Source organism: Barbus barbus (assembly GCF_936440315.1).
Source record: "Barbus barbus genome assembly, chromosome: 38".
Classification (NCBI taxonomy): Eukaryota; Metazoa; Chordata; class Actinopteri; order Cypriniformes; family Cyprinidae; genus Barbus; species Barbus barbus.
The window spans coordinates 25,316,023-25,339,351 of record NC_136716.1 but is presented as its reverse complement, the minus strand read 5'-3'; the positions used below and the strand labels follow the sequence as shown (position 1 = coordinate 25,339,351).

General features: G+C 35.1%; 1 protein-coding gene across 1 annotated transcript; it reads left to right on the top strand.

Moving 5' to 3' along the window:
- Positions 1-457: 457 nt before the first annotated feature.
- LOC306857449 (forkhead box protein I2-A-like) lies at positions 458-2,023 on the top strand. The gene is made up of 2 exons (XM_079397400.1): positions 458-1,079; positions 1,186-2,023. Exons 1-2 carry the CDS (start codon positions 473-475, stop codon positions 1,698-1,700), a joined length of 1,122 nt encoding a protein of 373 aa, XP_079253526.1. The 5' UTR covers positions 458-472; the 3' UTR covers positions 1,701-2,023.
- Positions 2,024-23,329: the final 21,306 nt, after the last annotated feature.

Below are 23,329 nucleotides of genomic sequence, written 5' to 3'. Positions count from 1 at the left end.
AAACGCCATAATTTCCACTATTGTACAAACTGTACCTTTTCTCCCCTCTGGTCATTAGCGTTGAAAGGTTCAGTAGCCTAAGCTTTGTTTTATTTGTTTGTAGTCGATACTTTAAGGATTGTATCTACACAGAAAGTTTTAATTTATTATTATTTTCATTTTTTTTTAAATGAGCAAGTATCCCAGATTTTAATCTTTAGTTAAACACTTTTTTGGTTCAGCTTGAATCTTGGATGCTTATCATATGAAAGACCTCGACGCCAGATCGATGCATATTGGATGAAGTTAAATGAGGAGAAGTGTGACAGTGGGTGGGGTTGCCAACCAACAGTTCATTCGCTTCATGCGCCCTGGACAGGTTAAATACCCCTCCCCTGACGCGCACTCGGGCACTCTCGAGTAAACGCTCGGAGACGAGCACACTCAGCGGGTTTGATCGGTGAAACTCGTGTTTCTAGAGGGAGAGCGGATTATGAACGCGTTCGGACAGCAGCCGTCGAGTCAGCAGACCAGTCCCCTCCAGCACCACAACGCGCAGGACATCCTGGACATGACCGTGTACTGCGACACCAACTTCAGCATGTACCAACAGAACCTCCACCACCACCACCACCACGCGCAGAGGCCACCTGCGCATCCATCCAGCTACGGACTCGGCGAATACACCTCAGCCACAGCCAACCCGTACCTGTGGATGAACAGCCCAGGTATCACCTCATCCCCCTATCTCTCTGGTCCGAACGGAGGCTCTTACATTCAGTCAGGATTTGGGTCGAACCAGCGGCAGTTTCTTCCTCCTCCCACCGGCTTCGGAAGCGCGGATCTCGGTTGGCTGTCCATTTCAAGTCAACAAGAACTTTTCAAGATGGTTAGACCGCCTTATTCCTATTCAGCGCTGATTGCGATGGCTATTCAGAACGCGCATGATAAGAAACTGACGCTCAGTCAGATTTATCACTATGTTGCGGACAACTTTCCTTTTTATAAGAAAAGCAAAGCCGGATGGCAGAACTCTATAAGACACAATCTTTCCTTGAACGATTGCTTCAAGAAAGTCGCGCGGGATGAGGATGACCCTGGTAAGTTTGAATGCTCTTTATTAAAAAAATCGAATTAGTTTGTCGTGCATAATTACGCACTAGATTTTACTGCAATGCTAACATATTTTCCCGTTTATTTCTTAAGGGAAAGGAAATTACTGGACTTTGGACCCCAACTGCGAGAAAATGTTCGATAACGGCAACTTCAGAAGGAAGAGGAAGAGACGAGCTGACGGAACCGCCAGTAGCCTGTCGGTAAAGTCCGAGGACGCGCTCAAATTGGCGGACACGGTGAGTCTGATGAGCGCGTCCCCGCAGAGCCTCCAGAACTCTCCGACCTCAAGCGAACCCAAATCGTCCCCCTCACCGTCCGCTGATCACAGCCCGTGTTTTAATAACTTTATCGGCAACATGAACTCGATAATGGCTGGAAACAGCAACGGGATCAGAAGCAGAGACGTCAGTTCTGGACTCTTGGGGGATTTTACGCACGGCATGTCTGGACATGAAATTGCCCCTCCATCAGAACCAGGCCATCTCAACACCAACAGACTGAACTACTACTCAGCGTCCCATCACAACAGTGGCTTGATCAACTCGCTCTCCAACCATTTCAGTGTCAATAACCTCATATACAACCGGGACGGAACAGAAGTTTAGAGTTTGTGAACCTCTAATGTGCTCTGTGAGTACATGGACAGTTTTACATTAGACTTCATTTCTATACACTCACCTCAGTCACACAGTTCATTTTCATTCAGACTGTCTGTTGTTTTGGGATGCATCAGCAAGTGGGTTTGCAGCATTTACATTTATTCTGCTATGAATAAATGGTAACCTCGCACCAAACTGTGATACTTAAGTCCACACGTCTATTTCCTAGGCCACCATAACAAGTGCCTTCAGTTTTTTGTAAAACAAATGTAGATATATTTTATTTAAATGGAATGTTTTTGATTTGTAAATAAACGTGCATATATCTGAAATATCTGTAGCTTTGATTTCTGTTTATTTGCTGTTTATGATGTTTTCCCATTTTTCTGCTCAATGGCACAACAAACGCAAACACCGAGTGCATCTCAGTGTGTTCCCATGCGATCAGCGGGTGGCCGCAGAGATGCACAAGCCTGTAACAGCAATTAAGATATGTTTGCTTGTTTATGCAGTTTGTTTACAGTCACTCGCAATTATATATAGTTTGTTTGTGGATGGCTGCAATCAAACAGGCAGTTTACTGACAACTTTTAATTAGCTTTTGCACTAAAGTACAGTTTAGTTTTGAACAGTAGCATTGAAAGATCAGATTACACTTGAAATTTTGAGTGCAAATGTGTTGTGTTCTTTCTGAAACCCTACATTTCAAGGTAATTTAATCAGCGCCCATCTTTTTCCCATAACAGCTCAACTCCAGCAAACATATTGAGTTGACAATTATTTATCAAAAGAATTTCAGGTTTAATCGAGCGTTTGAATTAATCCGTGCCCCCGCTGTGTCCTCTCCTAATTGCTTTCTGCAAAAAGCCAGACACATTTAACTCTTCGCTGTCCTCATTATCTCAGGGAAGTTTTTTCAGCCCGTTTATTTACTGTACAAGCTCTGGCATTGAATGGCACAGACTCAATTGGGTGATGGTGTAAATAGCCTTATATGATCCACCGGTTTATCTAGAGATTCAGCTTCCCCTTCTACCATTAACTCATGTCCAGTCTGACCTGCATGAAAACAGTAGGTGAGACTGAGACAGTTTCCGCTTGTCACTTTGCATACAGCCGATTTAGACAAGTCATCACAGCTTCATTATCTGGAGAGTTCAAAAGTTCAGCTGTTTGTCTGGGAGCTTTTATTTACACTGGCTTGTTTAATGGTGTATAAAAATCCCATGTTTGGTGAATATTAACATTAAAGGGATAGTTGTCTAATGCCTTTATTCTGCAGAACACAAAGGGAGATATTTTGAAGCATGTGGGAAACAGAGCAGTTCTGGGGCACCATTGACTTCCATAGTCCATAGTTTTTTTTCCTACTATGGAAGTCAATGGTGCCCCAAAACAGCCTGATTACAAACTTTCTTCAAAATATCTTCCTTTGTGTTCAGCAGAACAAAGACATTCATACAGGTTTGGAAGTACTTGAGGGTGAGTAAATGATGAAATAATTTTCGTTTTTGGGTGAACTATATCCCTTTAAGTTATGAAAACATTATTTCTGAATGTTCTTAGAACATTTTTTTTAATTTAATTTTTTTATTTTTTCTTGGTTATGAATGTTAGAGGAGACTTTAATTCAGAATGTTACTAGAGACCAGATAACCGAAGAACGTTTGTTCATAATTTTAAGAGAACCTTGCCAGAATGTTCTGAGAAGGTTCCCTGATAACTGGGATGCTGGAAGGTTCTCATCATCCTCACTCTTTAAAACAAAATCTAGTGGCTCTTAGGTTCTTGAGATGGTTCTTTGGAGATTAAACAAGTTCTTATTGCATCATTTTAAATTCTTCAGATTAACATTTCTGGGTTCTTTAAAGCATTTTAAACCAGTTTTCTAACAAACAGAACATTTTTTGTATTTATAAAGGTTCCAGTATTGCATCAGACTGCAAACCCCTTTGTTCTACTTCTCATCTTGATTTTTAGGAGTGAAGTTCATTTTAGAGGATTGTGCCACAAACTTTTTATGTTTTTTCTGGCTTTTTGGTTTCTGTTCATGGTCTTATTTCAAAGTCAGTCTACTCCAGGTCCCATATCAAAGAGACAAACACATAGGCTTTACTGCAATACAACTGAATTGTCTCTGTTGTCTGGGATAAAGCAGAACTGACAGGAGATTCGTGTCCACGGTGCTGGAACGCAAATGGATCTGGCATCACCAGAGACACCCTGCTGCTCTCTAGTGAAAACACAGAGCAAATGAAAGCACTCAAAGTGCATTTCCCTCCATGTGCCTTTGTTCTAACAAAGGACATTGTTGTTCCACTATTGCAGATAGATTCTCATAGTGACAATATATCTGTGGTGAGAACAACATGCAATTGCATTGGACATAAATGAGACCAAATGGCATGCAATTAGCCTTATTAATTTATATAAAAAAACTGAGGGTCAATCATTATTTTCTAAATATCATTAATTAATCATTATGTAAGGGTCTATGGTTCTATTTATTTCAAAGTTTTCTCATGTGAGATGCTTTTATTTAATTTTTTTAATGTTGACTTTTTATTTAGGCCTATTTATTTTGAAAATACCGAGGGTTAATTAAAATTTCTCGACGCACTTTCCCATAATAGACAAGCAGAAATGTACAATTGCAGTTAAAGCAACAGAAAATAACTGTCTGTTTTTTTTTTTTTTTTAATTCAACCTCATAATCGCTTGTTTCTGTCCATTTGCATGAATTATTGTGCAAACCGCAGGATTATGAAGCTCTCATCACGTGTTACAGATTGATACCGATGTCATCAAGCATCGATACCTGATGATAGCCGATGCTAAAATTACAATAATGTGAATTTGCTAATGCTAATGTGACATGAGGAAAGATTAGGCTACTACACGTTAATTCGTACAGGTAATCTTAACATGGACTAACCTCAGATTCTATGATTTCCTGTCAATATCAAAGGAGTTCTGTCCTTTAATCTAAAATTCGAGCAGGCTGTCATCATATTTTTAAGGTTATCTGTGTCTTGCAAGTTGCTACAGTATATAATGAAAATCGATATTAGCCTAAAGGTTCGTCGTCATGGAGCTAGCTGTCATGTGTTTAAAATGCCTTTCATCATAATTTATTAATTATAATATTGGTTGGCTTATTTATTTATTGGATGTTTTTGATTTTTTGCTGCTAAATTTTGTTATAATAATCTTTTTAATGGCAGATTCCACTGTGGCAACTTATGGTGTAACAGTTTGGGGCATTTTGTCATGCATTCATTCATAAACAAACAAATAATATCTAAGTGCATTCAATGAACTGTATCCTTTTTTATTTTCTGTCAGTATATGTGTTGTTGGAATTCTTCTTTTTCTTCTATTTGTGTAAATATTCTATAATTGGTGCATTTGATCATTTCTGATATTGTTTGATCTCTTTTTATTCTTGCATTTAAAAGACAACATAAGTAGTCAGAATTTATGCCTATTTTTTATTTTCTTGACCTTTGCCATTATGTGTCGTGTAGTAAATCTTGAATATTTTCCTCACAGGTGGACTCTGATCTGCATGCTGACGGTGATGCCCCATTGCTGAAGGTCCAGGCTGACTGCGGGGCCCCTGGGGGCCCTCACCCTTCACCTTTCCCATCTCCCAGGTGCCAGGCTCCTGTATGTGAGGTGAGGATGCCCTGGGGCAGGGATTGGCCAGCATGCCTCTCTGTGGGGGTCTCAAAGGGTGCTGATGTTCTTCTAGTCCTCCTCCTGTGAGGAAAAAAACATAATCAGAGGTTTAAACTCAGCAAGCTAAACTAGAGCTTCATCATAACACGGACTGTTGAGACTTCTATGCAAGAGGTTTAACTAAAATTATTCTAATCTAATCCAATATGATAATCTAATCTAATCCTGTTTTCCCAGAGCAGGAAGAGGAAATATCACTTTCTACTGACATCTGACACCTAATCCTTGCCCAAGATTCCCGGGAAAAGGACGTTATGTAAGGTGAGGGGTTTTGAAATCATGCATTGGTTCATTAAAATCAATGCATTTATCTATACAATGGATGGATGTGGAAAATATAATTGTTTGTGCGGCTTCATGCTTTTTAATTTCCAAATAGTTCAGAGATCAGGTACAAAGCGTGGGTTTGTAAAGATAAACAGAGTGTGAGGAGTCGTGTTACTGATAAGACTCGGCCTGGGGAAGTGCAGTCACTCAGCGACTCTCAGATTGGGACCAAACTGATGAGTAACTAGAGGATAGTGTTGCACTATGCGATGCGTGAAACACCATTGCCATTAGCCAACAGATGCTTTTACCTGTTAGGGACACAAGAACAGGGAAAAGTATAGGTCAAGACTTTAAGATAGTTATTCTGAAATAAACCTGTTAATGTGCATTTTTAGGTCAATCAATTAAATGTACTTAAAAGCACTTGCAGTCAAATGTTTGGACTCACCTACTCATTCTTTTTATGTTTTAGAAAAAAAAAGTATTCATTTATTTATTTAAATGGAAAATTGGCCAAAACAGTGTGTGTGTGTGTGTGTGTGTATGTATAGTTTTAGATTTTTTTATGCTTATTTAAAACTATCGAATGACTTCATAATGTGCATACAGTAAAGAGAGAGCTTTAGAATTTTTTTTAATACTTCAACACTTTGAATGACTTTATTCTAAAATATTTTGTAAATGTTTTTCCTTTTTTACTATTTTAAATGTAAAAACTTATACTAATGTACATACTAATGCATGCAATAGATAATAAAATGATTTATAGATTAAAAAAAGTGTTTTATGCTTATTAAATTCTTTAAAAATTCAATAAAACGTATTAAACACATTAAATATGTTTTTCATTATATATGCTATATATAATATGTATGTATGTATCTATATATATATATATATATATATATATATATATATATATATATATATATACACACACACGTTGGTTTTTGTGGTTTAAGGGGACTCTCCATAGGCGTAATGGTTTTTATACTGAACAAACTGTGTGTGCTATTGCCCTACACCAACCCTACACCTAAACTTAGCCCTCACAGGAGACTTTGTGCATTTTTAGATTTTCAAAAAAACACAATTTAGTATGTTTTTTAAGCCTTTTGAATTACGGGGACATAGACAGAGTCCTCATAAACCACCTTCATATTGTAATACCTCTGTCATACCCATGTCATTATATACATTTGTGTCCTCATAAACCACATAAACATGCACACACACACACACACTCACTGGCCACTTTATTAGGTACACCTTGCTAGTACCGGGTTGGACCCCCTTTTGCCTTCAGAACTGCCTTAATTCTTCGTGGCATAGATTCAACAAGGTGTTGGAAACATTCCTCAGAGATTTTAGTCCATATTGACATGATAGCATCACACAGTTGCTGCAGATTTGTCGGCTGCACATCCATGATGAGAATCTCCCGTTCCACCACATCCCAAAGGTGCTCTATTGGATTGAGATCTGGTGACTGTGGAGGTCATTTGAGTAAAGTGAACTCATTGTCATGTTCAAGAAACCAGTCTGAGATGATTTGAGCTTTGTGACATGGTGCATTATCCTGCTGGAAGTAGCCATTAGAAGATGGGTACACTGTAGTCATAAAGGGATGGACATGGTCAGCAACAATACTCAGGTAGGCTGTGGCGTTTAAACAATGCTCAATTGGTACTAAGGGGCCCAAAGTGTGCCAAGAAAATATCCCCCACACCATTACACCACCACCACCAGCCTGAACCGTTGAGACAAGGCAGGATGGATCCATGCTTTCATGTTCTTTACACCAAATTCTGACCCTACCATCTGAATGTCGCAGCAGAAATCAAGACACATCAGACCAGGCAACGTTTTTCCAATCTTCTATTGTCCAATTTTGGTGAGCCTGTGCGAATTGTAGCCTCTGTTTCCTGTTCTTAGCTGACAGGAGCGGCACCCGGTGTGGTCTTCTGCTGCTGTAGCTCATCTGCTTCAGGGTTTGACGTGTTGTGCGTTCAGAGATGATATTCTGCATACCTTGGTTGAAACGAGTGGTTATTTGAGTTACTGTTGCCTTTATATCATCTCTAACCAGTCTGCACATTCTCCTCTGACCTCTGACATCAACAAGGTATTTTCATCCACACAACTGCCGCTCACTGGATATTTTCTCTTTTTCGGACCATTCTCTGTAAACCCTAGAGATGGCTGTGTGTGAAAATCCCAGTAGATCAGCAGTTTTTGAAATACTCAGACCAGCCCGTCTGGCACCAACAACCATTCCACATTCAAAGTCACTTAAATCCTCTTTCTTCCCCATTCTGATGCTCGGTTTGAACTTCAGCAAGTCGTCTTCACCACATCTAGATGCCTAAATGCATTGAGTTGCTGCCATGTGATTGGCTGATTAGCAATTTGTGTTACCAAGCAATTGAACAGGTGTTTCTAATAAAGTGGCCGGTGAGTGTATACACACACACACACACACACACACACACAGTACACACACACACACACACACACAGATTTAGAAAATATATTAAAAATATATTTAAAATATTCTAGAAAGCAATTAGCTGCTGGCTGGATGCTCTTCTTTATTATATATTGTATATAAAACATATCTTGAAAATATTAATATAATTAGGCCTATATTGTTGTAAAATTAATATTATATATTTTATATATACAACACTATTATATTCCTATAATGTAATATTTTACATAAATTCAATTCATAATAAATTTATTTTAAAAATGTTTAATGATGAAATACAATCTGAGTCATATAAGTGTATGCGATTAGATATAATACAATACATCCATTCAGGTGTGTCCAACATTTGGTACTGTATCAGCGGTCAAGAAAAGACTAAGATAGATGTAAATTACCAGTTACACTAGACTAAACTTATTCAGTTGCATAAATAGTCTCCCTGAAGTCAATCAATTTGATGTAGATGATTAATTATTGATAAAACTTGAATATAACTAGACTTTATAAAGAATCAAATCTGTGTAAGCTTTCATGACCTCATTGGAAAGACCTGACTTGACCGTTTTATCTTGCATTTGATGCATTAAAATGATACCATTACTGCCCAGTCAGCTCTATCAAAGCAGACCCATAACTTACAGTAGTGATGGTTCAGTTGTCCTATGGTTTGTTCATCACTGTCAAACCCATAATACAGTAAATGTTGTGTCTGGATCCTGGGCAACGTGTCCAGCCTCGTAACCCAGTTTTATCACCAAACGAACACGCGATATGAAAACCGACCCCGTCTGACCTGGAGAACATGATAGTTCAGACACTTATTCTGTCTTCATTCAACCTGACGTTCAACATCTGCTTGTACCAGTCAGCAGGAATTAGGAGGCTAATATCTCATATCGCTGGGAGATCTCTGGAGGAAGTTAAATATTTAAGGCCGCAACACGCGGCTGGGAACATCGGACTCCTCGCAGATCTGTAAAAAACATGAAGCATACATTTGATATCTGAGGATAATGCTCATCTACTGGCATGACTCTGGTATGGTTTCATCAGACTCCTTACTGGGCCCATAAAAGAGGTAATGTATGGGCTGATAATGGCATGAGATCCCAGCAGCCTCCATATGGATGCATTTATATAGAGCCAGACCCATATAAGCTCTCTAAGCTGTCAGCACTTGACATGCAAAATGATTTAGGGAGGTTTCAGCCACTATGTCAGGAATATTGGTGTGTGATGGGACTGATATATGGCTACTGGGAAATACTGTGGGCATCAGTGACTAGATGAAAAAATGGCTGTGGAAAAAAGCAGTGTAATGCAGTTTCAAGGTATTTTCACACCCTCATGCTGAGCTCTTCAGCATTCTGCTGGGGAAAACAGTTTATTTGATTTGATAGATAGTGATGAGACTTTTCTACAGTTGTGAGAGAAAGTTTTCACTCTGTCATTTATTTTATAATCATTTACCCATTTTGTGACAGGAACGTGATGTATTTAGTGATGCATGAATGCCAAGGCCTGTTCATTTTCAGTGACACTTTGTAATTAGTTAATGCATTAAAGAAATACTTCAGTTTAGGATTATATCGCTTGCTCACCATGAATTCTCTGCAGTGAATGGGTACCGTCAGAATGAGAGTGCAAACATCTGATAAAAACATTACAATAATCCACACCACTCCAGTCCATCAGTTAATGTCTTGTGATGCAAAAATCAGCGTGTTTGTAAGAATATATAGACAATTTTCAACTTGTGCATGATAAAATATGCAGAAAATGTCTTAAAGGAGTCATGTTATGAGAAACCAAATTTCCCTTGATTTTTTTGGCAGGTTTTATGCTTAATAAATCCTGCAAGTTTCATAAACATTTAGAACAGCTTAGAAACCACATAGAAACATTTTAAGTCCGGAACACACCAAGCTGACGGTCGGCCATCGGGCAGTTTTTGTTCGTCGGCCGACCGGCTGAAGTTGGTCCTCGTCATCTTTTTTTCAGCCGATTTGACATGTTGAATTGGCGTCGGAGCTCGTCGATCAGTCGAGCCTTCTGATCATTCTGATTGGCTGTTCAGCTGGCGAACCAGTGCACGAGAAAAACAAAACAAAACAAAACAGACGTGCTACTTTTCCGATGGATGTCAAGCGTCGGCTTAGTGTGTCAGGGCAACTTTGGACCCATGACGCTGCCAACGTGAGCCGACCCCGCAGTCTGCTTTCATCACCACTAGTTCATCGGCGTCGGCTTGGTGTGTTCCGGGCTTTAGCACATGTTTTCTTCAACACTTTGCCACATTTTCTTCAGAAAATGTACAAATCCATTCATCAAGGTGAGTGACAGTGTGACTGTGACAGGCCAGTCCTCACATCCGTGTGTCATATCCACTGCTGTCAGACACCTGAATGTATTTTGACAGTCCCTGTGAGGAGGACGGGTCTTAGTGCAAACATCATTTATCTGTGGCTTGTGTCAGAATACACTGTGACAGTTATGGACTGCACAAAAAATCTGAATGGGTAGCGAGTTTAATTGAAGACCTGCAGAGAAGTCAGTTCACTGAGACATCATTAGATTATTGTTGATGTAAATATTGCTGTATTGAGGGCAAATCTCATGAAACCTGTCTACTAGAAATCAGAAATAAAGCCTATATTGTTTATGAATATAATTCGAAAAATATATATAATTTAAATTCTAAAGTGTTTCTATCTTGGTAGTATTTATTTAAATTTAATGTATTTTTTATAATTAAAATAAAAAGTTACAAAAATCTTATGTATATATGTATATTTGTATACTTATTTATATTTTTATTATGTATGTATATAATAAAAAGTCATGTAAAAATTGTTACTACTTAAATATACTTAATTTTATCATATATATATATATATATATATATATATATATATATATATATATATATATATATATATATATATATATATAAATATATAAATAAATAAATATATATATATATATATATATATATATATATATATATATATATATATTAGATATTACATAAATATTAAATAGCATAAATATTATTAAATTATAAATTCATTGATTATATTAACTATTATTCAATTTATATTAAATATGAATTGTAAGACTATAAAGACATTTCTGTAGAAATAGTATGTGGCATTTAAATAAATATTACAGCATACAGTACGGTGGCCGAGAAGTGAAAAACAAATCACAATTCTGAAAACAAAATAACAAATTACAAACGCAAATGCAAATCTAAAAAACTGAATAAAAATTCAGAAAATACAACAACAATTCAGAAAACATTATAACAAGTCAGAAACCACAACAACAAATCAGACAAACCGGAAGAGGTAGGTATAGTTTGAGACAGCGCCATTGGATACACTAAATGAAAATAGCTGGATTTTGTGCTATTTATACTACTTGTTGCAAATAGTGGCAATTATCTGCACCTCAGTATTGTAGTAAAAAAAAGCAGTATGCAATAATAACGTATTGAGTGTAAATTAATTTTAATTAAAATGGATGCCACCTTATTGGTATAATAAAGTCCTCCCTACCCGATACTTTTTCAACTTTTTGATTATTGTGTTTTCTGAATTGTTTTGTTTTTTAGATTTGCATTTGCATTTGTAATTTGTTATTTTGTTTTCAGAATCGTGATTTGTTTTGCACTTCTCAGCCACCGTAATACAGACATAAATATGGCCATAATATGTGTCAATGATCATGTAGTCATGACTGAAAATTTGAGACATGTTTCTTTTTAAATATCACACAGACGTTTACTTTATGTAAAGCTAGTTATAAATATTGTAACCTAACCCTAACATATTTATAGATTTATTTTGATTTTTTTTTTTTTTTAATTAAAAAACAATTACAGTTATGATATAATGTGCATTTTTTTAAACTTTTTTTTATCTTTATTTTTATACCGTTTTTACATATGAGGACGTCACCCAAAATAGTGGGATTTTGTCAGGTTTATCTCACTCTGGGTACAAATTTGTCTCCAAAATACGGTTAAGTAGGTATACAGACACATATAAATGTTGTTTTGATTATCGTAACTGCATTGCAGTGCTCTTCCATACAGGTAGAATAAGACCTCCTTTTCCTGTATGCATCAGTCTGAGAGGGTTGTGTCCTCTGCAGGCCTGTGTAAGCCTCAGATGATCCATTGCTGAGGGGACTAAGTGATACCCTTTCAAAAGAGGCCAGGCATGTCTCTACCACACCACACCCTTTGTATTCGGGACTAATCCAGCCTGCACTTCAAGGCTGGGCCGGACTTCAGAGGAATCCATTATCAATCTAAAGAAGAAAAGAAAGAGCCTTAAATGAGAGCGTGACCCCCCCACTCCCTCAGTGAATTACTGTGATAAGGTGCTCGTCCTCATAACACTCTTTATTATATATTTGGTGAAGATCCTCCTGTGGTCGACATCAAAGGGCTCACTGAAATTCAGCAGGAAAAAAATCTTCCAATAAACAGATTTTGGAATTGAACATGGTTGAAATTTTAAAGGTGTTTTTACATTTGAGTCCTGTTTAAAGGAACCAAAAGTGAATTAAGTGAATTAAAAAAAATAATAATGTGCATTCACATTGTTCTATGGTAGTGTATATATAGAAACTTAAAAAGCAGTATTATTTGATCAAAAATATAATAAAAACAGTGATATTATTATGGTTTAAAATAACTGTTTTCTATTTGAATATCATTTCAAATATAATTTATTCCTGTGATGCAAAGCTGAATTTTTAGCATCATAACTCCAGGCTTCAGTGTCACATGATCCTTCAGAAATCATTCTGTAACGTTATAAAAACAGAAATGAAGTCGGCTTTGTTGACAGCTGACTGGCAATTCCAACGACCCACAGAGAAAGAAAGAGGTGCAGTGGAATATGTAGAGATAGGGCACAGGTTAGCAGGGTTACATAGCCTTCTGCGTGTGTTTTTAGAGCAAGGTTGAAAGAGAACCGGAATGGTTTGGAAACACATGATAGAGGTGGAAGCATAGGGGATAGGAAAGTGTGAGGGAAGATAAAAACGATACTTAAGTGTGTGCTCGGTGTCGTTGCTCGGTTAAAGTCGCACAGGAAAAAGTCGTCTGTTTTTACACTCGTTGGTCTTCACACGAGGAGGCTGAGCACGACGGCTGAACGATTGGAAGCGTAAGCGCTCGGACATCAAACATGAATATTACCCTTTAAGGCTTAAGCTATTCAATACTTATTAAAAGCAAGACATACACAATGAGTGATTAAAACAAGGATAGTCAAATGTGTGGGTTACATAATGATTAGTTTCATTAAAAATTGAAAATTAAAGTATTTTAAGATGATTTTAGGTGCATATGGAAGCAGACAGTCTTTGTGAACCAAGGAATTTCAGTCGGGTTCTTTGTCTTCTATGTATGGGAGACCTGCCCAAGAGAGTCTGTATCTCGTGATTTTATATTACAGGTTTACATGTGACCATCAGTCTTGATTACTTGCCCCAAATTTGATGGTCTCCTTCCTGAATTGGAATAATCAATAAGTGTTCTTTTGTCTCAAGGTTGTAAGCTGTTCTGTGAAAGAGGCTTACTGGTTAGTTTGCTTGCTTCAGACTAGTTGGAGCTGGGAATCTGATTTACGACGTTGTCCTGTTTCCTTGGGCCTCTCTGTGGAATTCCAACTCCTCATGTTTCAATGTTCTGATCGCATCTTAAATTTGTCTGATTCAGTCTCTGATATTCTACAATTCTAATATGTTGATTTGCTGCTCAAGTTTAAGTTTATTTATTTACAGCGGCAATGCACATTAATAAACATAACTGTAAATGTGCCAGAATTAGACCAAAAGGCTATTTTTCATCTGTAGACCCTTGACAGATTGTTAAAAGGTCACCCTAAAAACAAAGACAGAGCAGCACACATATACACATCATATGGAGAGAAAAAAAAATACAGAAACAAATTCACACACACACACACACACGCACAAAAATTGCTACTAAAATACAAACTATAAGTGAATTGTCTAAGCAAAGTAAACAATCAAATTTGTTAGATATAAATAGAAATATTTTGTAACATTATAAATGTCTTCACTGTCACTTTTGATCAAATTAAAAAAGTAATACATTTAAAATCAATTAAAATATGTTCATTTCAAAAATATTAATGACCCCAAATTTTTGAATGAAAGTGTATATATATACACACACACACACACACACACACACACACACACACACACACACACACACACACACTTTCATTCAAAAATGTTATAGTATAATTTTTAATACTTAAAATAATGTTCTTCATCTTATTCTTCTTATTATTTTGAAATAATCTTTCTCAATTTTTTTTTAATAATTTTTGATTTTTGACTTGGAAAAAAATAATAAAAAGTTGCAAGAAAATAAAAAAAGTCTCTGCGTTTCATGTCATCTCTGCATTGTTGTGTGATATGCATGGCAGACTTCAGTGGGCAAAAGTATTACTACAGTACTTACTTCAGTTGCTTTGACACAATGTGTATTGTTAAAAGCGCTATATAAATAAAGGTGACTTGACTATTACTATAGTAGAAACGTGAATGCAAATGAACAATTAAATGCAAAATATGGGTTAAATACACCAATTTGTGTGTGCACTGTGCACCTCTCTGTCACTGTTGCGTGTGCTGTAATGGTTGTTCACTAAACAACACAATTTTCTGCAATTCTGGCCAGGATATTGTCATGTGACCGCATTCCATTCCCATGACATCATATCGGGCGAGTGAGTGAGCCGTGAGCGAGAGACGGGTGATGTTGACAGCTCATCCCATGAACGTTTCACATACCCTCACTTCAAACGGGCCACACTCAGCTTTGATGAGCGGCCTGTTTTTAGCAGCCCAGAAAGAAGCGTTATGCACCGGATGACTCTCGGATCACAGACCGCAGTGAAAGACAGCAGACTGTCGCTTCAGATGGTTTTGAGCATGGAGGTTTACCATCCTCGAGGAAGATCAGACATAGAGAGGGATGATGTATGATGAGGAAGAGTGAGAGATGACTATAGCATTCTCAGCTGTTGTCTTAGAGAACCAACCGGTGTTTGATTACCAACACGACTCCTCATAAAACGGCTAACAGACGTCTCAAGCCAATCTAAAGAGATCTGGATTTGCAGCTCCTCATAAAGGGACTTATAATAGTTTACTGGTGTTTTTCAAAGAACCACTTGTTTCAAATAAACTAAGATGAGGTTACACTTTCTTTTCCAAACTGTCGCACATCTCTACTGATAAAAATATGATGAGTAGAATAACTGAATGATCATTGTTTGCTTTGTTGGATTGCTTTCACATCAGCTATTGCTGTATTCCAAAACCTAGTAATCTGTCTGAATACTGCCTACATAGGCAGCTGCTTTCTAAGTAAGCTTCCTAAATGAACTGGAACCTCATAGGTGACTAATTTGAATGCTCTACACAGTGCTATTTCAGTATTATTATTTTAGTATTGTACACAGTGTTATTTTAGTATATATATACGATTAAAGTACTTTTATGAATTAACATTTATTTTTAAATATTGTCATTTTTTCTAATTATTAATTTTTTTTAGCTTTAATATATTTCAGTTTTGGTTTTAATTTATATTTTGATAAATTATGTGCTTTTTCATTTTTATTACTTTATTATATTTTTTTAGCTTTAGCATTTATATTTTAGTTTTAGTTTTTTAATACTTATTACATGATACTTAAATTTTTTTGTCATTTAGTTATAGCAATTTGTTATACTTCCGTTTGTTTTGAACTTATTTTGTTTCAAGTTTATTTATTGCCATGGAACTAATTATATTTCTGTTTTCATTTTTCAGTGCAATTTGTAATGTGATAAGTTATATTTTATTTGATTTCAATTTATGAAAACCATTTATAATAGTTTTAGTTTTAGATAACAATGCAATCATAGATACAGGATATAATATCATTATACTGTGTATACATTACATATTAAGTAAAGTAGCATTTTTAATGAGATTTAAATATTTTTATCTAAAACCAATGCCAAAACAAGGTCTCTTAGAAGAGGTCTCTACCTTTTGACAGCAGGAGTGCATCTTTGTTCATTAAAATCTTCCTATTATCAGTTCACTATATTTTGGCCCAGAACACATTAACAAGTCAGATTTCTCTGTACATGTGTGAGTGTGTTTGTGTCATTGAGGCCCAGCTGTGCTCTCGTTCCTTTGAGGCTGACATGGGAGAGATCTTTTAAGGTCTTGTAGTTGCTTTAACCCCTGCTGCCTCTCAGCAGGTTAAGCCTAAGCAAACATTCATCCTGCGGGTCAGCGACACCATTGACAACGCGCTTCAGTCTTTCACTCAGCTCATCCCTACTGTGAGCTACCTGACAGGACCGGCCACAGTCAGAAATCAGCTCATCAAACTTCAGCTCCAACCACAGACCAGACCGCAGTTCATAATGTTTGGTAGACCATTAAAACTGAAAGTGGATTTTTAATGACAGGTCTGTTCAAAACCAAGGCAAGTCCAACAAAATGATTATGGATATTGGCTGAATAATTTAAATAAAAATAAAAATAAAAGACTGATTGGCAGAATTATCAGTTAATTTGGATCAAATATATGTATATATATATATTTTTTTATCATTAATGGTTATCAATAATTAATGTACAAGTATAATGTTTAGTGAAAAGTTTTGGTGCATGCAAAATAAAATAATATAATTATTATAGTTTTTATTAGTAGTTTGATTCGCTTGATTAATAGATCATTCTGTTTTTTCATTTTAATTGAAATTTAAGACAAAGATGTATTTTTGTTGTGATTTTATTATTTTTAGTTTTTTTATGTCTATAGTTTTTATTTATTTTATTTTATTTCAGTTTTAGTTATTTTAGTAAAAGGGCTAAATAAAAATGAGAAATGTTTCCTTGGCAACTAGCTGAAATTTAAGTTTATTTATTTATTTACATTTTAGTTTACGGTAATATTTATTTTGATCAAGTAACAAAATGTTTTTAGTTTCAGTTAACTATAATAATCCTTGATGGTAATCTGTCACTCTAATGTTACAGCATAGTGCAATTTCTTAGGTTCAGTTTCCAAGAAAAATATCTTACTCTGAATTGCTTTTGATAAAATACGTCACGAAAAGAAAAAAAAAGCAATTTGCATTTATGACAATAAAATGACCAACATATAGAATGACCAAACACGATCAAATCATTTTTATTTTTCATTTATTTATTTATTTTTTAAGTAAAGGCATTTTTTTCATAGCCGATATGGATTCTGATTTAAAGTTGCATGTTGACAGATCTAACAGCGTTGTATTCTTAAGCAGTGTCTCTGCCCCTCCTTCACTAAATGGAGTAATTATTAGCCGTCATTACCCTGCCCTCTGCCCTGATGCAACTCAAAGAGAGGCGTCACTATCTGATCACTATGTAAATACGGTTAGCTGCCTGCAGTAATGGATCAATGGAGCGCTGGACGGCCTGTGTGGGGGAGGCCAGAGACTGTCTGCCTGTCTGTCTGTTCCCAGCAGGTTCACTGTCCCGCACGTCTCTGAGGGTGGTGGGACAGGGCACGTCTACCAGCTCGGAGACTCGGGAGGAAAACGCTGGAGGGGTTCAGGCCCGGGCTTGTTTGGAGGGCTTGGTTTGCCAGGGCCTCTAGCCCCAAATTTGAATGTAAAATGAATGCAAATCTACAGTGATTCAGGCAATTCAGTGGAATCCACTCTCTTTGATACGAGGGTCTACAACCCATGATAGCATTTCTTTCTAATGTGCTGTTTCTGTAACTAGTGGTTTAACTGATGCTAAAATCCATGTTAATGGCATTTCAAGATTCAAGATTTTTTATGTGTCACATACACAATTATACAGAGTATAACCAGCAGTCAAATGTAGGTCAGGTCCGCTCCAAGGACAGCGCAATTAGCAAAGCAACAAGCAAAGCTAAGTTGGAGTTTGTCCATATAGAACAGAAAAAGATTCGTATGAATAATAATAATAAGAATAATATATAATTTTAACTTTTTTAAAGTTGAAAAATATTAAAAATGTTTTTAGTGACATTGTGCAGAATCGTATATACTGTAATGTATAAAAATAAATTTTTAGTTTTTCAAAACAAAACTTTTAAAATTAAAATGAAAGATTACAATTAAAAAATAATTTCTATAATATAAAGTCTAAGTAATTTTTTTAAAATTAATTATTTTCAGTTTTTTAAAGCAAAAATCTATGTTAATTGCATTTCAAGCAAAGCTTGAAAATGAAGTTTGTCCCTAAAAGAGTAATATATGTATTTGACTAATTTTGTGCATTTGATGAAATGTATTTATATGCGATTAGTGACATTGTGCACGATCATAAATATAATCTAAATATATTATACTTAAATATATTTCTTATATATCTACTATATTTTAAGTTATAATAATATAATAATAAAACATATAAATTCATTAATTTTAGTATATTAAAAATATATATATTTTTGTAATAATAAAAGTTAAATTAAATTGTATATTTATATTATACATTTTTTTGTGATATCAGGATATATTTCCCATATGTCCTATATACTGTTTTCTTATTAATAATATAATGATAATATGATATTACCGTATCATCTACTTTATTAATGTATAACAATACTTTTTTTTTCATTTGCGTTTGGTAAAATTCATTCTAATATGCTGCATCACGTTAATTGCATTTCAAGCAATGCTCAGTTGGAGTTTGTCCATATGTAACAGGAGTAGATTTGCATGAATTTGACTCGTTTTGGGACAGACTCTGCGTCTCTGGTGTTTGTGGGACTGAAGGTCGGTTGTGTACATGTCAACAGCAGCAGAAGTGTGACTGTGATTAGCAAGCTCTTTCTGGAGTGTGCAATACAGGGTTGTTTAGCCACATTATCTTTATCTAACGCCATCAAAAGGCACATTATCTTCTTGTTGTCATTGTAGTGGAGTCAACTACATGTAGATTAGAATGCTTCATTGACTCATTAAAGTGGATCTGCTTCACTTACTCTAGCAAACGATGAAACATTCTTGCTCTATCTAACAGAGTTGTTGAATTATGCCAATTTGTAAGATAACCTAGTGGGTTATTTCAATTAGGATATGAGTTTAAATGTTTTCGAATTGTAGTCCTTATGTTGATTATTTAATTTATTTACTTATTTACATTTTTGAGACATGATGTGTAAATTGTTGTAGAATAAAACATGATTTTTTTTTTTTTAAATAATGTTAAGCACAGGTCTTAAAAGTTCAATAAATTGAAACCTGATATATATATATATATATATATATTTTAGTTTTTTACCTCAGTGATTTGATAGAATCAGGGGGACTAACACACATTTCACCCTTCCTACCCTTTAAACTGGTGCAGCATGAAAGATAATAGTGTTATACATGAGAGCATCCTGTCAGCTGCCGTTTCATTAGGTGTAATTGCTCAGCGATTGCTCTGTTTATTAAAGGTGACTGCCATTCGCCGCTGCGGTCAGCAATATGTGACAGAGATGATTGCTGTGTGTGTGTTCAGGAACATGCAGCCCTCCAGCACTGGCCTAATAAAAGAGCTGAAGAGATTGAGCCATTACCATGTCAGACCTACTACTATTATGACCCATTAAAAGTGCTCAACCCCTGATTCAGAGCCATTATATTTATTGAATCTAGAAGCTGATTGATGTTGCGCTGGCCGAAACACCTCATACCATGAACACTTGCCCTGGCTGTGTATAAAATCATCCAGGGATTTCAATTGTTAGGCTTGTTTTAAATCTACACAGACCTGAATCTCTCTGAATCTGTCGAAACACAGATAGTCAAGGCCTAATGAATTGGTTCTTTTCTTAACAACAAGTATTAAACAAATTAATATGTCACAAAGTTACATAACTGCAAAGTTGTCAGAATTACAGTAATTCAATTCTTCTCTGAGTTTTATACACGCTTTGACTAAAAACAAAAATATTGAAAACAGGGAAAAAATTCATTTATTTCATTTTATTTAAAAAATACATCACACACACACACATATATACATATATATATATATATATATATATATATATATATATTTATTTATTTATATATTTATATACGTATGTATACACACACACTGGCGACTTTATTAGGTACACCTTGCTAGTGCCGGGTTGGACCCAGTTTTGCCTTCAGAACTGCCTTATATCTTCATGGCATAGATTAAGGCAGATCATTTTGAAATACTCAGACCAGCCCGTCTGTCACCAACAACCATTCCACGTTCAAAGTCACTTAAATCCCCTTTCTTCCCCATTCTGATGCTCGGTTTGAACTTCAGCAAGTCGTCTTCACCACATCTAGATGCCTAAATGCATTGAGTTGCTGCCATGTGATTGGCTGATTAGCAATTTGTGTTACCAAGAAATTGAACAGGTGTACCTAATAAAGTGGCCGGTGTGTGTGTGTATATATATATATATATATATATATATGTTTATATATTTGTGTGTGTACGTACGTACCTGTTTTTCTATTCAGGTGGGGACTTAAACCTGAATACACACAGACTCATGGGGACTCGTGTCACGGTGGGGACCTAATCTGAGGGGGTGTGTGTGTGTGTATAATGTTAGTGCTGTCAAATCTATTAATCACGATTAATTACATCCAGAACAAAAGTATATATGTGTGTACTGTGTGTATATAATATAACAAAAATATTATATCTGATCTCTAAAACAAACTCTAAAAATGCTGATCTTCTTAGCTGGTTAAACATTTATGTGTTGAATCACCCAATAATAAAATGTGACATTCTTTAGTTTTGTATCATATTCATCTTTTAATCATATTTACAGATGTCTCCACAGCAAACTCTGTACAGGCAGTTGTCTGTACAGTTGTAATACTTATGGATGGCACTGTTTATATATATATATATATATGTTAGTATACACACACACACACACACACACACATATATATATATATATATATACTGTATATATATATATATATATATATATATATACATATAAACAGTGGCATCCATAAGTATTAGAACTGTACAGACAAAATTGTTCTGTTTGCTGTAGAGACATCTGTAAATACGATTAAAAGATGAATATGATACAAAACTAAAGAATGTCACATTTTATTATTGGGTGATTCAACACATAAATGTTTAACCAGCTAAGAAGATCAGCATTTTTAGAGTTTGTTTTAGAGATCAGATTAGAGATCAGCATATTTTTACTATTTTTAGTCTATATTTGGACTTTATGTAATATATAATTTATATAATATTTACAGAATATTTTGACTAATAAGTAATAACTAAATTTTTTTTTTTTTTTTTTGCTCAGATCTTTCTATTTCAAATAGAAAGATCTGAGCAAAAAAAAAAAAAAATTGAGCATCTGAGATGCAGGAGACCTTAAATTTCCATTCACTCTCGATTTAATCTCAAGGAGATCGCATTTCTGATTTTCTTTCCTATGGGAAAATAAGCATCTTATGAACAAACTTAATATGAATGTGTGGTTCACTTTCAGCTCAGAAATAATCAATCATGCATAAAGACTGCGAAAGGTGTTGCGTTTATTTTTTCTCAACAGTAGGAAGACATTCCTAAAATAAAGCAGCGATTGTGCTGCGGTTACGTCTAGCGGGAATCTTCTTTGTTGTTTCTGATGCTTTGCCAGGTTTACGTCTGCCATGGCACAGAAAGCTCAGTGAAAGGCAAGCTAACCTGCTCACAAGACAATACCTAATTTACCCCGACGCCTTTGCGCACACCAGATCAAATAACTAGAAATTTAAGGGACAAAGCCATTGATAAGTTGAACCAAAAAGAAGGGCCACTTAGCTGCTTGAGCGAGAGATGCCAGAGAAACCTGAAGCTGGAGGTGGTGGGATGCCTGTGAATCCTGACTGACAGCACACTCATGTTTAGAAGCTGAGAAGCATCAGTCAACTGCGGAAACAAAGGTGCTTTATTTGCAACTGCTGTGGAAAAATGATCAGAGCAGATGAACAGACGCAGAAGAACATCTCAGAATTAGGATCAATGCCATTGTTTTCCTGGTTTCTCAAAATCTGGAAATGCCTCTGATTGCATTGTTTTTTGATGTACTTTAATGTACTCTTTAATTTCAAGTTATGTTAACAACATAAAAAGTTGGGTTATGATTAGTTATTTTTCATTAAATTGTACTTATATTTGCTTATTGACATTGTACAGGATCTTATATTTTTCTTATAAGTTTTATACTATATATTTTAATATTTTATGATTTTTTTTATTGTTATAATTAATTTAATTATTATGATTATATATGAATGTTTTTATTAAAATAATAAACATAATACAAAATATATATATTTATTATTTATATTATAATTTGTTTAATCAATGAGAACTTTATTAATGTCCACGTTTAAATGAAAAGTATTATTTATTATTATTTTAATATAATGCATTTAGTATTTATAATTATTATAGTGATAACAATATTTTATTAATGTATAAAAATATAATTTTAATTTGCACCTGGGAATTAATAAAGTACAATGTTCAGTTTTACATCCCACTGAATTATATATAATTTATATTATAATCTTGAATTATTATATTTAGAATTTATTTCATTTCCAGGTTTAAATGAAAAGTGTAAATGAAAAATTAAAATAAATTATTTTATATTATGTTACATTTTATAAAGATATTTTAGTGGTTGTAATATTTTAATTATATAAAAATATATCTAATTTTAATTTACACCTGGTTCAAAGTTCAGTTTTTACACCTCACTGAATAATATATATTGTTTATGATTTGCCCAGATTTATTAATGTTCAGTTTTACTCTTTGTTGAACCCCAAAATAGCATCTGTTACACGCATTACAATTTGATGCATTTGAGATTTTATTGTTCATGAAGCTTATATATGTAAGAGAGACCGGTATTGGTAAAAGTCAATATGAAACTGCTTTCACAACACAAAACGTGGCATATTTTTCCTATTTATCCTCTTGAACTGATTTGGTAATGAAACATGTCTCTGTATGACTGTGAGATTTGTTTTT